Genomic DNA, 18727 nt, shown 5'->3' with positions numbered 1-18727 from the left:
ATAATTATATGTATGTTAGTAGCGGAGTGTAGGCGGGACCCGAATCTCCTAGAAAACGGAGTGTGGGCGGGGCCCAAATCTCCTAGACAGCGGAGTGTGGGCGGGGCCCGAATCTCCTAGACAGCGGAGTGTGGACAGGGCCCAAATCTCCATGAGAGTGGGTGGGGACCGTATCTCCTAGTTGCTTGATATTTGTATGGTATGTGGTAGTTTGGGGAACTCACTAAGGTTCGTGCTTACAGTTTTCAGTTTTGGTTTCAGGTACTTCCACTAGCAAGGGGAAGGGCTCGGGATGATAGCATGACACACACCACAGTTTCAGCCTGGGATTGTTTTAGACTCTGATGATTACTTATATTTGATACAGTATTTGACATGATGTTTTTGAGATACATGGTTCTTGTTTTATTATGATGATGGATGTTTATGGTTTAAATAATGATTTTAAAACGAAATTTTTGGACCGTATTTTCGGGATGTTACAGTTCGTTTATGTTCGTTTATTTAATAAATGAACGAACATGAACACAAATTCTCGTTCGTTTAGTTAAACGAATGAACATGAACAATGGTCTCGTTTGTCCGATTATGTTTGTGAACGTTCATTTATGTTGTTCATTTATGTTCGATTATATAAGTTTCTTTTTGTTCATATATGCTTAATTGCGTTTGATTACATTACTATATTATATGTTCATTTATGTTCATATAGGTTCAGTTATGTTTGTTTATGTTCGTTTAGCATGTTCACGAACATAAACGAACGAACATGAACAATGCAATTTGTTAAACGAACGAACATGAACAAGAAAACTCGTTTGTTTATCCGTTCTTGTTCGTTTATTTGTTCGGCTAACTTAAACGAACGGACATGAACAAGCATCTGTTCATGTTCGTTCGGTTCATTTACAGCCCTAAACACACATAACATTTAAGCAATTAGAATACGTGTATCTATGTGTACGTTTAAATATGCACTCACTTGTTAAAAGTGGATAACTCGTGAATTCGGCAGCGCTTCGCCTAACACCTTGACTTTTCCTTTGATATGACCTAGTTTTAATTATCATTAAGTCTTAGTCTAATATTCATCGTGACTAATGATAGTCTAGATTCCTCAACAATCTCAATGTCTACATCAAGATCTACCAAATAAGGAGCAATCCATGTAACATCATATTGGAGGTAGGATCTGTTTAGTATACAGAGTATACTTTTTGGAAATTCCACTTTAAACACCTCACTAAATCTAGCCTAGACATCACGTCTCGTAAGTAGATCAATCAATATTATGACATGAAATCACTGATAAATCTTATTTATAGATTCATAATAACGACTATAAATATAAATATAAGTTAGACTTGAATTATGATAAGTGAAGCTTAACTTACAAAGGTTTTAGCGAAAACCGGGAAATGTGTGGGCAAAACTCCGACCCGATAGCTTCTAATTGGCGGGCTCTCAGGGACCTCCAAGCTAACCAAAATATCTTAAATACTAGAAATTTTTTGGATCTAATGAGCGGAAATTCGAGAGAGAATGTTTGGAATGTGTGGGGATTGAAATGGGGGTAAATCTGTATTTATAGGGCAAATATCGAAGAGGCCCGCTGCGCCCTAGCTCTGGGCGGCCACTCTCCTCGTGACATGTGGCATCATTTCGTTGGACCTACGTGGACCCCTTTTAGAAGCACGCGTCACGCCTCCTGCGCGTGGCGCCTCCGGGAAATCTTCAAAAAAATCTTATTTTCATCATACGAACTTCGTTTTTGATGTTCTTTATATCACACACATCTATTGACGAGATCTACAACGTTCGTTTTGACTGCAACGACTAATTCTCACTTTATTTTTAAAGGTATATTTTTAGCAGACTTACATTGTTAAAGTCCATGTAAAAATCATAACGTTTCCATATGACATCCGTTCCCGACTGTCTTTATATCAACGAACTCCTAATCACGAGATCTTCAACTCTCGTTTAAATTGTTTTTCCTAACAATCAACCGATTTGAATTTTTATTTCTATGTTAACACAGTTGCGCTAAAACTTCGTAAAATCATAATTTGCTCATATGAAGTTAGATTTGGACGTTCTCTATATGTACACTCTCGGTTTTACAACTACTACGACTTTAGTTTAGATTACTTAGGATAATAAGCAATCTATCAAAAATTCATTTTTTACGACATGCATAGTTGTGCCGATTTGATCGCAGAACATCGAAGGGGCATAACTTTTTCATATGAAGTCGGATTTCAGAGTTATTTATATGTACAGAATCATTTTCATATCTAATATAACTTTGGTTAAGATTATTTATCCTAAATAATCTCCTATCAAAATTTTGTTTTATCGTTTATCGATAAATTTCCAAAAAGACTTATAATATATAGTATGTAACGCGCACGACTAGGGATCTCCTTATTCGGGGGTTCAAATTACAATAATATCACTTATTATATCTTAATTGTCTAGTCCGAAGTTGCGGGCGTTACAACATAGCATATTAAGCATTTCAAAACAAACATAAGAATCTATGAGTAAATGCAATGTAAATGTTTCTAATTTGCCACCCTAAATTTTCTACACCTAAAATGATGCCTCTTTCATTTTTAGGCCCTGTCCAATGGCATAAACACGGTAGTAGTATCATATCCAAAACCTATTTAGAGACTCGGTAACAAATACCATCATTTTGAAAACATGTTATCATCATATATATGAATCCATGGATGGGTTGCAAAGTCCATCATTTAAGCATTTTAGATTATACGGTAACTTATACTGAAAAGAGATAATGAATACCAAAACAAGATTTAATCGCAAAAGTGCATGAGAAACACTCAAATCAACCCCAACTAAGTGTTACACATATATTATGCTTAAATCAATATCAAAATCAAGTTTGATATGAAATGAAATACTATTTTTAAATTGGATTTCATGCATTCAACAACTTACATATACCAGCCATATAGCATTTAGGAGTATTATACTATAGAATAAATCAAACATACTTTTAATAACAGTGATAGGGATATGTACTCTTGACATTCCCTCATCTTTGAACTTCTAGCTACTCTTAACACTTCACATCCCTTTAGAATGGTTAAAGGACTCAATGATCAACTAAGAATAGAAATAGTTTGGTCATGTACCCCTTTGTGGTCCATTAATTAAGTTCTTAATGTCAGTATCAGAAAGTTATTATTCCACAATCACCTTAAAGTTCATAGGAGGGTATTGAAAAAAGACTGGACATGATTTTGAGTTTTGTAGCAAAAATTACGAGGCAAAACAAGGTTTTGGTCTAGCCTTTTACTCTGTTGAATGGATTCTGACTCGACCTAGCTGACTAGGTAGCTTGGTCAAGTGGACATAGTTGATGACCATTTGTGTGTTTTCCAACTCACTAAGTGAATAGAACTCGTCTAAATCAGTTCTACACTTGATCCATTCATTCACTTCTAATGGACCTTAATATGTACTAACACTTTGTTACTTTGATTTTACACTTCCAAAACTTAATTATACTAAGATCCAATGTACAAAAGTGATAATCCATTTGATTAATAACATATAAAAATTATTTACAGGCAAATGAGTTCCAATGTAACATAAAATCTCTTAAAAACTAATTAAACATAACAACTATTAAAGCGATAGCAAAATACGAAAACTTACATGGTGACGTTCTACCTTGCTATTCAAGTTGGCATAAATTTGGTCACACCGATTGCATGTACCGAATCATATTTTAGTGGTCGGAGTTACGTAAAATGATTACAAATCGACATGATTTTTTATCAAACTCGTAGAGTTTGATAAAATAAAATTAAAAAAAAAAAAAAAAAAAAAGGTCCATATGAGATGCTCTAATTACATATTTCAGCACTTACAGTTTGATGGAATAAAGACATAGTAGAAGGGCTTAACAGCACAATATATAAAACCGAGAGACGTGACTGGGACCATTTGATTTGGTTAAAAACTGACGGTTCTCAAACGTCCTCTTTTCTTCTCTCAAACCCCTTCAACTAATAAATACTACGCCTACTCTCAACTCTCTCCGATCCCTTCTCTTCTATTCATCGCAAATTTAATCGGTGATCGCCGGCTCCCCACTCCGTAAGATCTCCGTCCCATCGTAAGTCTTGGATCTCTCTCTCTCTCTTTCTACATGTATGAATACGTTAATGAATCGTGAATACCTAAGCTTACTTGCATGTACATGCCAGATCCGATCTACTAATTTCCGTCTTGTGAAGATTTTCTAATTCTTTATTGTTTTTTATACAAATGATCCGATTTGTTTGTACAAACGAGATCTCATGTGCTAATTACCTGATTCTTTATTAGTGATTTGCACATCTTAGTTCGCTGTTAATTTTGATTTGTTAGGGTAATTGATGTTTTTGTCTTTCCACCAGCCACATTTTGTGAGCGAACTTGAAATTTTAAGCTTTCTTTTGCATTCCTGAAATTAGGTCGCGTCTCGATCCCCTTTTGTTTCTGAGAGATATTGAAATTTTAAACGTGATCCGTTTTTTGGGAATTATGATACTTATAAACTACTTATGATCTGATACGTACATTAAAGATTCACTGTGTTCTTTTTTTATTTGGTAGATACAAAGATGGGGTTGTCTTTCACCAAGCTTTTCAGTCGCCTTTTTGCTAAGAAGGAGATGCGTATTTTGATGGTTGGTCTCGATGCAGCTGGTAAAACCACCATTTTGTACAAGCTCAAATTGGGGGAGATTGTAACCACTATTCCCACCATTGGTACATTTCTATATCTCTTCTACTCAAGTCTACTGTATGTCATCACACGACTCTTTTTTGGATTTTAAACTTCTATTCATTTCATCTTAAATCGTTGGACATTTGTATTTTCAAACTGCTATATCAATAAGAATTGGAATTATATTTTAATGAGTTGTATTTGAGCAGGGTTTAATGTGGAAACTGTTGAGTACAAGAACATCAGCTTTACTGTATGGGATGTTGGTGGTCAAGACAAGGTATCATTCTTTATTCTGTCTGGATAAAGTGCTGTATACATAAATTTTGTATCTTTTCTTGATTGAATAAACTGCCTAATGAGACTAAATAACCCTACTATTACTATCCATACATTCCAAAAACAAGTTTCACAATATTCATCAATTTTAACATGAATGGAATTTGGAGGAAAAAAGAAGAAGAGAAAATAGGTAAAAGGTTAACACATTAAGTCAAAAAAGAAACAACCATTGAATCCATGTAAATGGAAGAGCTTTGTTTGATTATTTAAAAGTACAATTTACAGATTCGCCCTTTGTGGAGGCACTACTTCCAAAACACACAAGGGCTTATCTTTGTGGTTGATAGTAACGATCGTGATCGTGTGGTGGAAGCTAGAGATGAACTACACAGGATGCTTAATGAGGTATTTTTATCATGCTTTTTATATAGTATTTTTATTTCTGCAAACAGTTTTTTTATTATTTTAATTTTTGTGTGAGATTGATAGGATGAGTTAAGAGATGCAGTTTTGCTTGTGTTTGCCAACAAACAAGATCTTCCAAATGCCATGAATGCTGCTGAGATTACTGATAAACTTGGCTTGCATTCTCTCAGACAGAGACACTGGTACAATCATCTTATAAAATTATGTTGGATTATTTCAATTATCATCATATAAAATATTAAATAACGTTTATTCATCATACAAAAATAATGAAACAGGTATATTCAGAGCACATGTGCCACCTCTGGAGAGGGTCTATATGAAGGTCTGGATTGGCTTTCCAACAACATTGCTAACAAGGTAAACAAATTATTTAACAAATAGAATTCCATTTCTTTATTTTTTTAGTCATGATGATAATTATTTAATTATTGGTTTGTTGAATTTCCAGGCTTAAAAGAGAGAGATAGATCATCTTCATCATGGTCTTCTTACTGGTTTGGGTTACTGCAGCTACTATTAGAGTGTTTGTTTCTAAATCTTTCGAGTTGTGGGTGTTATATGTAAACCTAAAATTTGTGTCACTTTTTACATATTTTCAAGATTGAGATGTCTTACTCTTATGGACGAGTAGTGTGGTTTACAGCTTTTGTTTTTTTAGTTGGCTTATGATTAAAATCCATATTCTGTGGATTTAGTTGCAATAAATTAATACAAGCATGCTTATTTTTAGTTTTTAAATAAAAATCAAAATGAATGGTCATGTGTTCATCGTCTTGTATTCAAATATATGGTTTTTGTTCAAATTACATGACTTTATGCGTCATCATCATTATCAAAATTGCACAACCATTAAGATGAGTAAACTATTCTCAACAAGAAATTAGATTTGGGTTTGTAACATGTTCGTCCTAACTCGAGTTGTTGTGACAACTAAGAACAAATCATTGATGATTTCCAACCTGTAGTTTATTTCATTGGAAACGAGAATTCAAACTTAAAATGTGAATCTTTAATCTTCATTCTTTTTTCCTCTTGTTCGTCTCATGGATCAAAACCCATATCTCAATATTGGAAACCATCACGCTGGTTTGTCATTACACTGTCTTTGTGTTTGTTAGTATCAATTAAGGTTGAATAAAATCCTGATTCGGATCAAATTTGTCAAATGGACGCCACATAGACAATCCAGGGCAATGTCATTAGACTTTTAATTTTCAATTGTAACACGTCATCTTTTTTTTTTTTTTGCGATTACCTCTAACACCAATACGAGAACAACCCACTTTTAGAATTGATACCCACAATGTCCCACATTAACAAGTAATTTATATATACATATTTTTAACAAATCTCTTATTAAAAATTTAAAGTATGCCAAATTTATATTATTACATTTCTATTAGTTTATTTATAAATTATAATATAGATTTAGTTAAATATAAGAAAACAATACACAACAATAGCAATACCCCAGTCTCATAAGAATTGAGCAAGGGGGCAATAAGATGGTCATGTCTTTTGTAAGAGTTAAGTCCTTCCTGTCAAACCTCATATTATCTTCTCATTTTCTTCTTGGACATCATCTCCTCCTTGCATCGATAACAGAGATATTCATAAAAATGATCATATGTTTTTTTTTGGATTAGCAAAAATACCAAGATTTTGGCCCTTTGCGAAATTAACCACCTATTTTGAAATGGGTCATTCTGAGCCCAAATCTGATGCATACTTGCCTATTTACGCGGTCCTCCCAAGAAATGTGGGTACACACCGCGCATAAAAACTGCATTTCAGATTATTTCAAATCAAACTATGGATTTAGAGGAGATTATGATGTAACATGTAAGTTGTTTATAATTATAATGACCATATTTGTTTACTACAGATCACCTTTCATGTTATTAATATCCAAACGAATGATGTTCGAAATGAAAACCCCGATTCAAAGAGGGAAGAACTTGTCTAAAATTGAGTTATTCTTATTAAAATAAGTATTTTGTTTGTGTTTTGTAATAGTAGGTTATACCTTTGTGGTTATTTGCCTAGTTAGATATTCGTTTAGTTTAAAACCGATGTCCACAATGTTACTGATTAGGATTTAGGCCCAAACCCTTTAGGGTTTAAGTCATTAGCGTTTAGATATTCTTTATATATTTCTATGTAATTGTCTTTTGAGTATCAATCAATCTATTATCTAAAATGGTATCAGGGCTCTAGTTTAAAACCTTACTACTTACCACAACCCACAACCGCCGCCCTCCATCTCCGACGACCTTCTCTAACAGTCGCCGTAGGTGCCTTCATTATGTTCCATATTTTTTTTTCTCTTTCTTCTCTTCTCCGACTAAATAATAATTCAGCCGCCGACACCAAACTAGAACTCTTTCATCGACTTCTTCTACTACCTCGTCTATTTTTGCCTCCTCGTCAGATGACCCTTGTCTCTAAGCCTTCTGCATCCTCCTCAAATGGCCACTTCTTCAGATCTCTTTTCCGATTCAGACCCTTCTGATGTTGTTGTTGTCTCCCTCTGATGGCTCCTTCTCTGTCGGACAGCCTCTGATCTGCAGTCATCTCTTTCTCTATTGACATTGCAGTCGCCGATCTCGCCGGAATTGGCTCCGTGTGACATCCCCATTTTCACGGCCAGAAAAAAATCGATTTTGTTTATGCTTTATAAAAATCAGAGTACCTCTTTTAATAAAAATGTTGCGGAATTTGTTCCCAGTAAAACATGATAAATACGTTATCAAAGCATTTCCGAATAAATGTATTTTTTATTCATTTTAAAACATTTGGGATGTCATTGTCAATACAGAAACATAAGCATAAACAAAACTTACATTCATTTACACCAGTGATCTACATCTCTTTAATTCTCAGTGTAATGTAACTTCATATCAACACATGTGATACAAATAAGCTTGAGTGGGTCAGGTTGGGAAACCTGGTGAGTACATAGGGTTTTCAACCCACAATAATATAATTATTATGTTTAACATCAAACAATCACACAATTACCCATCTCCATTATCTTTTTTACTCTTAAGGGTCTACCCTAAGAATCAACAATTTCTCGTTCATTCATTCCTAAGGATTATCCTATGGAATAGGCACAAAGTCCATCGTTACCAGGGCTTATGGATTACAACTGGTGAACACGTAGTCCAAAATATCTGGTGAACACTTAGTTCTAAAATACCTAGTGAACACACTCAGTTCAAAATACCTAGTGAACATACTTAGTTCAAAAATTGCCTAGTGAACACACTCAGTTCAAAATACCTGGTGAACACTTAGTTCAAAAATACCCAGTGAACACACTTAGTTCAAAATACATGGTGAACACTTAGTTCAAAAATACCCAGTGAACACACTCAGTTCAAAATACCTAGTGAACACACTCAGTTCAAAATACCTGGTGAACACTTAGTTCAAAAATACCCAGTGAACACACTTAGTTCAAAATACCTGGTGAACACTTAGTTCAAAAATACCCAGTGAACACACTCAGTTCAAAATACCTAGTGAACACACTCAGTTCAAAATACCTAATGAGCACCTAATTCAAGAACACCTACAGGTTACGAGCCTGCTAGCGTTCCACTGGACTGTCTAGTATAGTCTGTGGTCGTCATCTATACTCCACTAGATGACTGGATTACTGTCAACCTTGAGGTTTTTCATCGTGTTATCACACAACAACTATTTCATCTACCCATGTTTTACCCAACACATTTTGTAGATATAAAATACATATACACTTTAAAACATTTAAAACATGTATAAAAAAAATATTTCACCCAGCATAGACAGCAAATATTCAGACAATATACACACATAGCACGTAATTTATATTAAATACTTCATATCTATGTGTAAGATGAAAGAGACTATGCACTCACTTGAAAAGGTGGTGATTCTGAACTCAGACAACGCTTCGCTTCTTAAAAATAATTTTATTCGACGAAACCTAATATTATTACCACTAGAGTTTAGTCTATTATTCGCCGAGACTAATTAATAGTCTAGCTATTATTACTATTATATAAGCGTTAAACAATACTTATATAACCCATAATAATAGCCCAAGTACTTATTATAAGTTCCTAATAACGTTACTATAATTAAATAAAAGCTATATTAAAAATAGCGTAGGCGTAGCTCATTTACACCGGGTTTTATAGATAACCGGGCTTTGCTTGGAGCAGCGTTCCCGAGCCGAAAAGCTCTTCTTCTCGGAGCCGTCGAGCACTCCGGGGCTTCCGCCTCGTGCTAGGGAGGTTCCCTAGGCTTTTCGGGGGGGGGGGGGGGGTTCGGGGCTAGAGAGAGGTTCTAGAGAGAGAGTAAAGAGAAGAAAGAATGAGAAAGGTGTGAAGAAAATGAGGGTGGAAGAGGTTCTATTTATAGGGTGAAAAATGGTTGAACTTGGTGCCACATGTCACCATCTAGTGGCAAGACTTGGGGAGAAAGCAATGGCCAAGATTGTGCCACATCACCCATTTTCGCACAACACACTTCCGACTTCTAAAATCCGTAACTTTCACATACGATCTCCGTTTTTGACGTTCTTTATATCCACGCGTAGGTAAAAATAAGATCTACAACTTTCATTTTGACTCCGTTGGCTAATTCTCGACCGATCTTAAATTTAACAGTACGAGGAGATTATACTGTTAAATATCAGCGTAAAATTCATAACTTCTACATACGGACTCTGTTTTCGTCTGTCTTTTTACCGTTGAGTTCCTATTAATGAGATCTTCAATTCTCATTTAGGTCGCGTAGGCCAAAAACCGCTCGATCTAAAATTCGAGTTTCGGGCTGTGCACTGCTAAGCCAAATCTTAGAAAATTTATAACTTTGTCATACGAAGTCAGATTTGGGCGTTCTTTTTTTGTATGTTCTCGGTTTAACGTATACTACAACTTTTGTTTAGATTTCTAAGGCTAAAAAGTCCTCCATCGTAAATTCACTATTTACGTCTCCCGGTGTCGTGCTGGTTTTGCCATAAAACTTCGACGGACCATAACTTCTTCGTTATAACTCGGATTTCAACGTTCTTTATATGTACGGAACCCTTGAGACGTATTCTACAACCTGGTTAAGATTATTTATTCTAAATAATCGTTTGTCAAAAAGTCGTTTTCGACCCCTATTATCTCTAAATTGACTAGCCCGGATCTACGGGCGTTACAGTCCGCAACATATCGAGCCCTCTTTCTTTCTTGTTACCTTTCTCCGATTTCCTCTGCCACCGGTTGCATGATCGCCGATGTCGCCGTAGCCGATCTTTTCTTCTTATACAACATAATCGCCTCTAGCTGCAACTTCTTCTCTCTTCTTCTCCGACGAGCAGTCAATGTTAACCGCCATCGTCAGAGCTCTATCATCGCCGTTGCCGCTATCTTCATCTAGTTTTTATGTTTTGTTCTTTTTTTTATTTTTCCAGTTTAATCGTCTTCTCCCGATCAAACTGTGCGAGATGTTAGTGATTAGGGTTTAGGTATTCTTTATATATCTCTATGTAATTGTCTTTTGAGTATCAATCAATCTATTATCTAACACACAATAGAAACCACAGCCCCAAATACGAAGGACTTATCCAAAATGGTATAGTTATATGCATTATAGTAAAAATTTTGTAGAGTTATTCACAAATATATAACCACTTATGGCTGCACCAATTAATTGTTAAAGTGTGCACATGTTTTTTTCACAATCCCTTCAATTCATTTTGTCACCAAAATTGAAAATTCTAAAGTTGCATGCTTGAAGTATAAAACAATATTGTTTACAACATTGTGTTGAACTTCATTTCTCAGTTTAAAGATTTGCGAAGCCGCTTGCGTAACTTATAGACCCTATTATGGACCTCAAAAGTCGAAGACCTTTGACTGTCAATCATTCGGCGTATGTCACAAATCTTGATTACCACGTGTGATGATATGAAAAAGTTCATAAATTTAATGGAAAGAATTGAAGTCGTGTGTGTTTGGTTGAATCTATTATAATAAATGAAAATAATTTTGTCACATGTCAATCTGTAACGAGTTTTGACACGTGTTCTATCACACCGATTCAAACCGGTTTTTAAAAAAACCGTCCAGTTCGATCCGATGTAACAATTAACATAAAACTGATCGTTGTTGAATGGTTCTCGGCCTTGGTTCCCGGTCCATCCGGTTCAAACATGTTTTTAAAACATTGTTAATCAAATAACTTTAGAACTTTAATGTTTTAAAAAGCAAATCGATAATAATTGGTTTAATAATTAACCCATTTTTCTAAAAAAAAAATAGGATCGAACATTCATTCAAATTTATTTGAACTTTTTTCTTTTCTGGGGCGTACAACCTATCAAGTTATCATCAACTCCTGACAGGGGGCCAAAAAGTCAAAAGGAAATAAAAAGAAGCAGCTTTAAAGAGCAATTTGCGGAAATCATTTTTTCTTCCTATTTCCACCGAAAGCATTCACATTTCATTCTCTCAATTCTCTCCCTACACAAAATATGACTTCACTGTTTCTCGTGTATCTCCTCTTTCTTTTACCTTTTTTATGTCACTCTCTCCCCCTTTGTCGGAATTCATGCGGCAATATCGAAATAGACTATCCTTTCGCCGTCGATGACGGCTGCGGTGCTCCTCTCTACCGGAATATGCTTAACTGCTCCACCACATTTGCCACCAACACCACCATCTCCACCACGGATCTCTTTTTCGAGACCCCTTCCGGCAGCTACAAAGTAGAGTCCATCGATTACGCCTCCAAATCTCTCACCATCTACGACCCTTCCATGTCCACCTGCACCATCCTTCAACCCCACCACGACTTTGTCTTGTCCGACGTCCAGTCCGCCCTCATTCCTCCTTCTCCGGACACCGTCTTCGCTCTCATGAACTGCTCCATCGACTCTCCGGTTCTCAACCACTACAAATCCCTTTGTTTCAACTTCTCCGACGACCACTCGTGTGATGAGCTATATGGTTCCTGCACGTCGTTCAAGATTTTTCAGATGCTATCCAACGACACTCCTCCGGCGTGTTGCTTTACGTCATACAACACTGTGAAGTTTATGAGTATGAATATACTGGATTGCACGCATTATACGACGTTCTATGATGCTGATAAGTTGAAGGGGGAGAAGCCATTGGATTGGTCGTACGGGATGAAGCTGTCGTATGGTTTGCCGGATACTGGGTGTGATCGCTGCCGGAAATCCGGTGGGACTTGTGGGTTTGACGTTGAAACTGAAGGAACGCTGTGCATTTGCTCCGCCGCCGTTAACTCCACAAGAGAATGTGGTGAGTTTCCAAAATATGTTTTTTAGTTGTCACATCATAATTTAGCAAACTGTATTTTTCTCAAAAGCCACTTTTATAAAATGATTTATTCCCATTTATTATTACTTTAATAAAAAATAAAAATGTATTTCTAGATGCCGTAATTTTTTCAAAAGATTTAAATAATTAATCATCATATAATTTGTATCTTTATAAAGTAGTTGGTTATTTAAAACATTTTGTCTTTGTAAAAAAAAAATGTTTAGATTAATTCTTTCCGTGTCAAAACCTCAAATTCTTTCATTTCATTATATTTCGCTCCAACTCAAAAAGTCAAAAACAGACACTTAATTATTTGTATTTCTCTATCATTTACTTCCGTTCCATTTTCCTCCATCATTTACTTCCTTTCATTAAAAAAAAAATCAGGAACAAAAGATTGCGTCTAAAGGATGGTATAGTGTTTGGTGCATTGTGAGAATTTGATTTAAATTTCAATTTGGGAATTTTTTTTATTTTAACAATGATACATTAACTATATTGCTTATATTAATGTGATTCATGTTGTTATGTATTAAAAGTTTTTTTCAAAACATGTTAAAGTTGAATAAAGTTTAATGGAGAAATTATATGTTAATAGAACATTAGGGGCCTTGGAGTTTGGACTCACAAATGTTGTTACAAGATACTGGAGTCAAAACTTTTGGACCTTTACTCGAAATCCTTTTTGTTAAACCCACAAGTTAAAGTGCATGGATTAATCGATAAAAATTTGCAGATTTAAAGAAACAGATAGATTCAAGGCTGATTCTATTATTAGTTATGGATTAATCGATAAAAATTGCAGGTGCAGGTACAGTTGAAGGAGGTATAGGGGAGGCACACACAGGATCAGTGCTTCCGTCTCTTTCCACCATCCTTTTTGCTTTTTCTACTTTCTTCTTTTTGTAATCATCAATGTACTCACTCTACTTGTAACTCCAATCCAATCTAAACACATTCCTCTCCTCTCACCTATTCGTCAATTTCACTTTATATATTCATATTCATATTCATATTCATATTCATATTTCTATTTATATCTATATATGCATGCATACTAGAATTAGACTCCCTACACCCTAGGCCCTAAGGGTTAGACTTACAAACTCTCAAACTCAACGTCATTTGCTGCTATCTTCATGTTCATGGCTCAACTGTCAAACACAAAAAACATCACAATCACCACCACCACATTAACAATTAACAGTATCAGTGTCATTACCTTTTCAAACTTCCCCACGAGCCTCATGTACTGTTCCTGGCCTTCAGGATTCCGAGCCATGGAATGCACCCTAGCCAACGCCTTTTCCACTCCAACATATTTCTGTCTCCGACCTATTCTCAGGAAATCATATTCCGATTCCGGAGCTTTCAATTCCGACCGGAATCCTCGCAACCCACGGCTCTTTCGTCTCCATCTGAGTATCGCTTTCTCCACTATCCCAACAGACCACACCACTTTTTTATAATGCTTCCGAACTTTATGCCCACGAAAATGTGCCTAAAACATTAAAAATAAATAAATAAGAATACCACTTAAATTAACATCATGAAAAAAACCAACACCACTTTACCTGAATCTTGACAACGCGCTCACGAATCTTTAAGAACTCATTCCTTCCTTTCCACCCCCTGTACTTTTGCTGGATCTTTGATGCTGCAATGTTCAGATGCAAATAGTCTTCATAATCACGTGTTTTCTTCACCTTCTGTAAAGAAGAATAAGAAGAAGAAGAAGCAATAGCAACAAGTTCTTCAGTTTCTGCCTTTGTTGCTTGTTGTTGCCTTTGATTGAAAGAACGAGTTCTGAAAGCATCTTGAATTAAAGCAGCTGCATGTGCTGATCTTCTCACTGCTGCAAGTGACCCTTTTAAAGAATGTGAATGTGTAGCATCATCATCCACTAACGCATCACTTTTGACACCATTCTTGTCCTTGTCCTTCACAGACAATGCTGAAAGATGAGTGGTGAGATCAGTTTCTGCCAAATATCCAGCAATCCCTTTATGCCCTTTACTCGATGCCAGGTCAGCAGCCGTTTGTCCACCTGGATTCATAGGTGTTGGGTCATCAACCGCCCCTGCATACGCACCAAATTTCACCAGTGCCACCACTGTTTCCTCTCTGCAAAAAACACACTTTCTCATAACACAAAGATTCAAGCAAATGATGCTCTTTTTGATCATTGACTTATAAAAATGGATCAAAAGTCAAAACCTGCCATAAAGTGAAGCCCAATGGAGGGCGGTCCGGCCACGTGAATCTCTGAAATTAGGGCTGACACCGGTGGCGGTGATCGGAGCAACCGCCCACTCATAACCAAGAGCTCCGGCCAAATGAATAACACCTTGTCCTTTTTCATCCAACACACGCAATCCTTCACATGCTTCATGGACTTCATAAACTAATCTCTCATAAAGTTTATCTTTCAGCAAATTCTGTATTAGCAACTCCTTTGTGATTCTATTTGAACACCATTCTTTGTTTCTTATAATCGAATCAAACACATCCTTCATCTTACATTTTTCACAATCTACCACCTTGCAGTCTAACCATTTGTTCACTTCAACCCCCAAAGATAGTAACTTTGAAAGACGAATTACTAAACCGAATTCCTCTTCATCCCAAGTTTTATCATCATCATGATGATGATCATCTGTTGTTAATCTTGTTGACCTATCAATATACTCAAACTCACGCACTTCACTACAAGCTAATCGATTGCTACATGTAATGTAAAATGGAATACGCCCTGCAGCACGTAAAGGAACCTGACATCTAATGGCATTTTCTGTCAAAAGTTCAGCTGCCACTTCGATTTCACCAAACATGCAACACCATTTTATGTCATTCATACGTTTTTTGTCACCCAAGAAATTCCCTGTTATTAAAATCTTTGTTTCTGTTTCTAAATACGCCCAATCTGGTGCAAAATCGGTTATAGTAAAGAGCTGTTCTTGGGCTAAAGAGGGACCCACAGGGCTTGTATTCAACTGCATATGGTGTGATAAGCTCGAGACTTCGGTTTTATCGTTGTTTCCAGTTTCGGTTTCAATTGCATTCCAGTAAACCCCGGAATCGGATGCCATCAGGGAATCATCAAACTCTCCACCCAATTCTTTACACATCCACCTTCCAAAGCTGTCCATCTTTTTCAGTCCTCCAGCATCATTATCTTGTAAGTTTATCACTTCAGTATTTACATCGACCTGCATTGACACTGCCATTAATATGCAACCAAGATTCGAGAAAGAAACAATCTGAAAAGTTACCTGTGATGCAACTTCATGATCAGAAAAAAAGCCATTCCCGGAGTTCAAGAAATCTTGAGAATGTGTGTCAGAATCTAACCTAGCATCTGTTAGTTTGTAAGATAGCAAATCAGTTGTAAATGAATCGATCCCAAAATCTTGTGAAGAGTGCTCGTTATTTGATATTGAAGACACTGATTGTTCGTTTTTATCAACTGAATTCATATCATAACCATATGAAGTATGTGGTGTTTGTTCACTGCTTTGAGAGTTTTGAAGCAGTGTTCTTGAATCTGGATTTAACCCATGGGAGAAACTTGACTTGTATCCCTGTGTATGACGAATCAAGGATGACACTTTAGTCCACATAAATACGATCATCTACCAAAGGCTTTTGGAAATTTACCTCTTTAACCTCCCTATAGTGCACAAGAACAATATTCTCATACTGCCTAAAACATTATAAAGATCAAGTAAGAATATATATAAAGTAAGAAATGAAGTTGGAACGTTGCTGAAAAAAAAAAGACTAACTTATCAAGCATCCAGTAGCTTCTTCTCTGAAAGTTCTCATTATCTTCTCCATGTGCATAGTAACAGTGAAGAACATCCACACTGCCTGCCTATAAAATGAAAATAACAGCAAGTATTATATCAAGACTCAAAGTATTAGTTAAAGTTATATAAACATGAACACCTTTAATTTTTCATGAGCTTCTTTAACAATCTTTCCATCTTTCTTCTTCCTCCAACGATGACCATCTTTTCGAAAGTATCGAATCACTTTTCGATCAAAGAGAAATAAAGAACCAGCTATCATGAAATTAGAGTGACAATGTTTAGTAGTTATAAGATGAGTAATCTATATGCATATGTGTATATGTTAAAGTAGCATAGGTGGGATACCTGGTGGCATGACAGGTGGACTAGGTCTCAGTTGAAACTTCTGATAGTTGGTTAGAATTTCACAAATTTCAGCAGGTCGCAACCACCGATGCTGTGCTTCTTGCTGTATTTGATCCAAATCTGCCACAATTCCATGAAAACAAGTGTATAAAAACATATAAACCTGATATTGAATCCAAAATTTCACATGCAACCAACACCGAGAAAACAGATTAAAGAAATCAAGAGAGCTAAATTCAAATTTGATCAACGTTTTCGTGTTCTTCAATTTGGAACCATTTCGTTTCCGATATTCTGAATACGATTGCAGAACGGCAGGCGAAGGCGCCGGTGTACCAAGAACAGTACCGTACCGTTGCACCATGGCTCCTCGATTTTGCGCAAAAAAGGGGGGGGGGGGGGGGGGAAATCTGCACCGATTATTGATTGGGTTTTTTTGTACGATCATGTTCTTTCGTTTTCTTTAAATCGAGCTGGTTTATGTGCTAAATTGCCAATACAACGACGAGACGATCATATGAGAGAAACAGAGTCCGCAACACTTCGAATTGAATATAACAGATTATGTATAAAGAGAAAGAACTAACCTAACAATTGATTGGGAATGTAACATTTTGTGTCAGCCATCAATCAAACTCTCATGAACGGTAGTCTTCTTGGTGTAATCTGAGTGAAGAACATTCACAAAACGAAAAGGGTCATCGAATAAGAGAGGATTAGAATAAAAAAATAACAAGATTTGATGTTTCGCCTAAAAGTCAATTACCCAGATGAAAAAAATATTCATAAAACAGAAACCAAAGATTCTTGAAGAAGAAAAAAAAACCCTAGAGCCAAAGTGTGTCAGTCTCGAGAGAGGAAGGCAAGTATAAAGAGAAAAATATAATAGAGATAGAGAGGGAAGTCAAAAGTTGTGTCCACACCAGAATAAAGAGGATTTGGTATCTATGACCTGACTTAGCATTGGCTACGTGGGTTTGTGTAGACGTGGAATGACGTGTCAAGGGCCAAAAAGTTTTCACTGGAACATTTGTACAACTCAAAACAAGTTCACTTGGCATTGGCCACGTATAGAGTACTTTGATTATTTTGTTAACTTTAGTTATTTAATCAATTTTAGAAAAAAAATTCTAAAAAAACATTAGGGTAATGGTAATGATCTCGGCATTGGTCGATGTGGGCACCCGGTACCCGTGATAACATCCCATGTAACCGGTAAAGGCAAATTGAGGACGCATCTCTAGGTGGAGGTATGTTTTACCTGTATAGGTTCGTACCGTATGTATTGTGTCTTGTAGTCAAAGATGTAGGATATAAAGACGATCGTTCTCATAGTTGTGGATGATTGAAAGATAGAAGAGGTAGAAAGAGAAAGGTTGATTTGTGCTATCATAGAGATATAGATAGAAAGATAAAAATATGACCCTTCAATAGACAACTTAGACCTATTAGAACACCAAATATAAGAATTACAGCTAAATATTCTAGTCTAGGTCCTTGTGTTCTTGTGTCTTCTCCTCTTGTACCATGGCAGCTACCTGAACTTACAAAACATAAAACATCTCTACAATATCATACAACAATGTTTGATGAGTTATCTTTTAATCTGTTTTCATGTTCATCTACTTTTCTTCAAATTTTTCTATATTTGTCACATATTCTATCTTTCTGTTTTCTTTTCTTGATGCATCTTTCTATTATGTTTCTTTACTCTTGTTTTTTTTTCTCATCTCATATGCCTCTTTCTTCTATCCCTTCTCATGCATTAACATTCTATTCTT

General features: G+C 36.0%; 3 protein-coding genes across 3 annotated transcripts; 2 read left to right on the top strand and 1 right to left on the bottom strand.

The window, feature by feature from the left end:
- Positions 1–3988: 3988 nt before the first annotated feature.
- On the top strand, positions 3989–6118 carry LOC145146759 (ADP-ribosylation factor). The gene is made up of 7 exons (XM_079075025.1): positions 3989–4153; positions 4636–4791; positions 4960–5030; positions 5318–5437; positions 5522–5640; positions 5737–5818; positions 5910–6118. Exons 2-7 carry the CDS (start codon positions 4644–4646, stop codon positions 5913–5915), a joined length of 546 nt encoding a protein of 181 aa, XP_078931151.1. The 5' UTR covers positions 3989–4153; positions 4636–4643; the 3' UTR covers positions 5916–6118.
- A 5793-nt stretch (positions 6119–11911) lies between these two features.
- LOC145146743 (wall-associated receptor kinase carboxy-terminal protein) lies at positions 11912–13808 on the top strand. The gene is made up of 2 exons (XM_079075024.1): positions 11912–12768; positions 13595–13808. Exons 1-2 carry the CDS (start codon positions 11976–11978, stop codon positions 13696–13698), a joined length of 897 nt encoding a protein of 298 aa, XP_078931150.1. The 5' UTR covers positions 11912–11975; the 3' UTR covers positions 13699–13808.
- Positions 13543–17858, bottom strand: LOC145146727 (calmodulin-binding transcription activator 3-like). Its single transcript, XM_079075023.1, has 11 exons — positions 17713–17858; positions 17534–17612; positions 16947–17066; positions 16738–16853; positions 16575–16663; positions 16447–16492; positions 16062–16370; positions 15007–15998; positions 14364–14913; positions 14012–14290; positions 13543–13943 (listed from the first exon to the last, which is right to left on the bottom strand). Exons 2-11 carry the CDS (start codon positions 17571–17573, stop codon positions 13911–13913), a joined length of 2574 nt encoding a protein of 857 aa, XP_078931149.1. The 5' UTR covers positions 17574–17612; positions 17713–17858; the 3' UTR covers positions 13543–13910.
- Between the last annotated feature and the right edge of the window lie 869 nt (positions 17859–18727).

The sequence above is a fragment of the Lactuca virosa genome, chromosome 1 (genome assembly GCF_052849685.1).
Source record: "Lactuca virosa cultivar CGN04683 chromosome 1, Lactuca_virosa_CGN04683_v6, whole genome shotgun sequence".
Classification (NCBI taxonomy): domain Eukaryota; kingdom Viridiplantae; phylum Streptophyta; class Magnoliopsida; order Asterales; family Asteraceae; genus Lactuca; species Lactuca virosa.
This window is presented reverse-complemented; position numbering and strand designations above follow the sequence as displayed.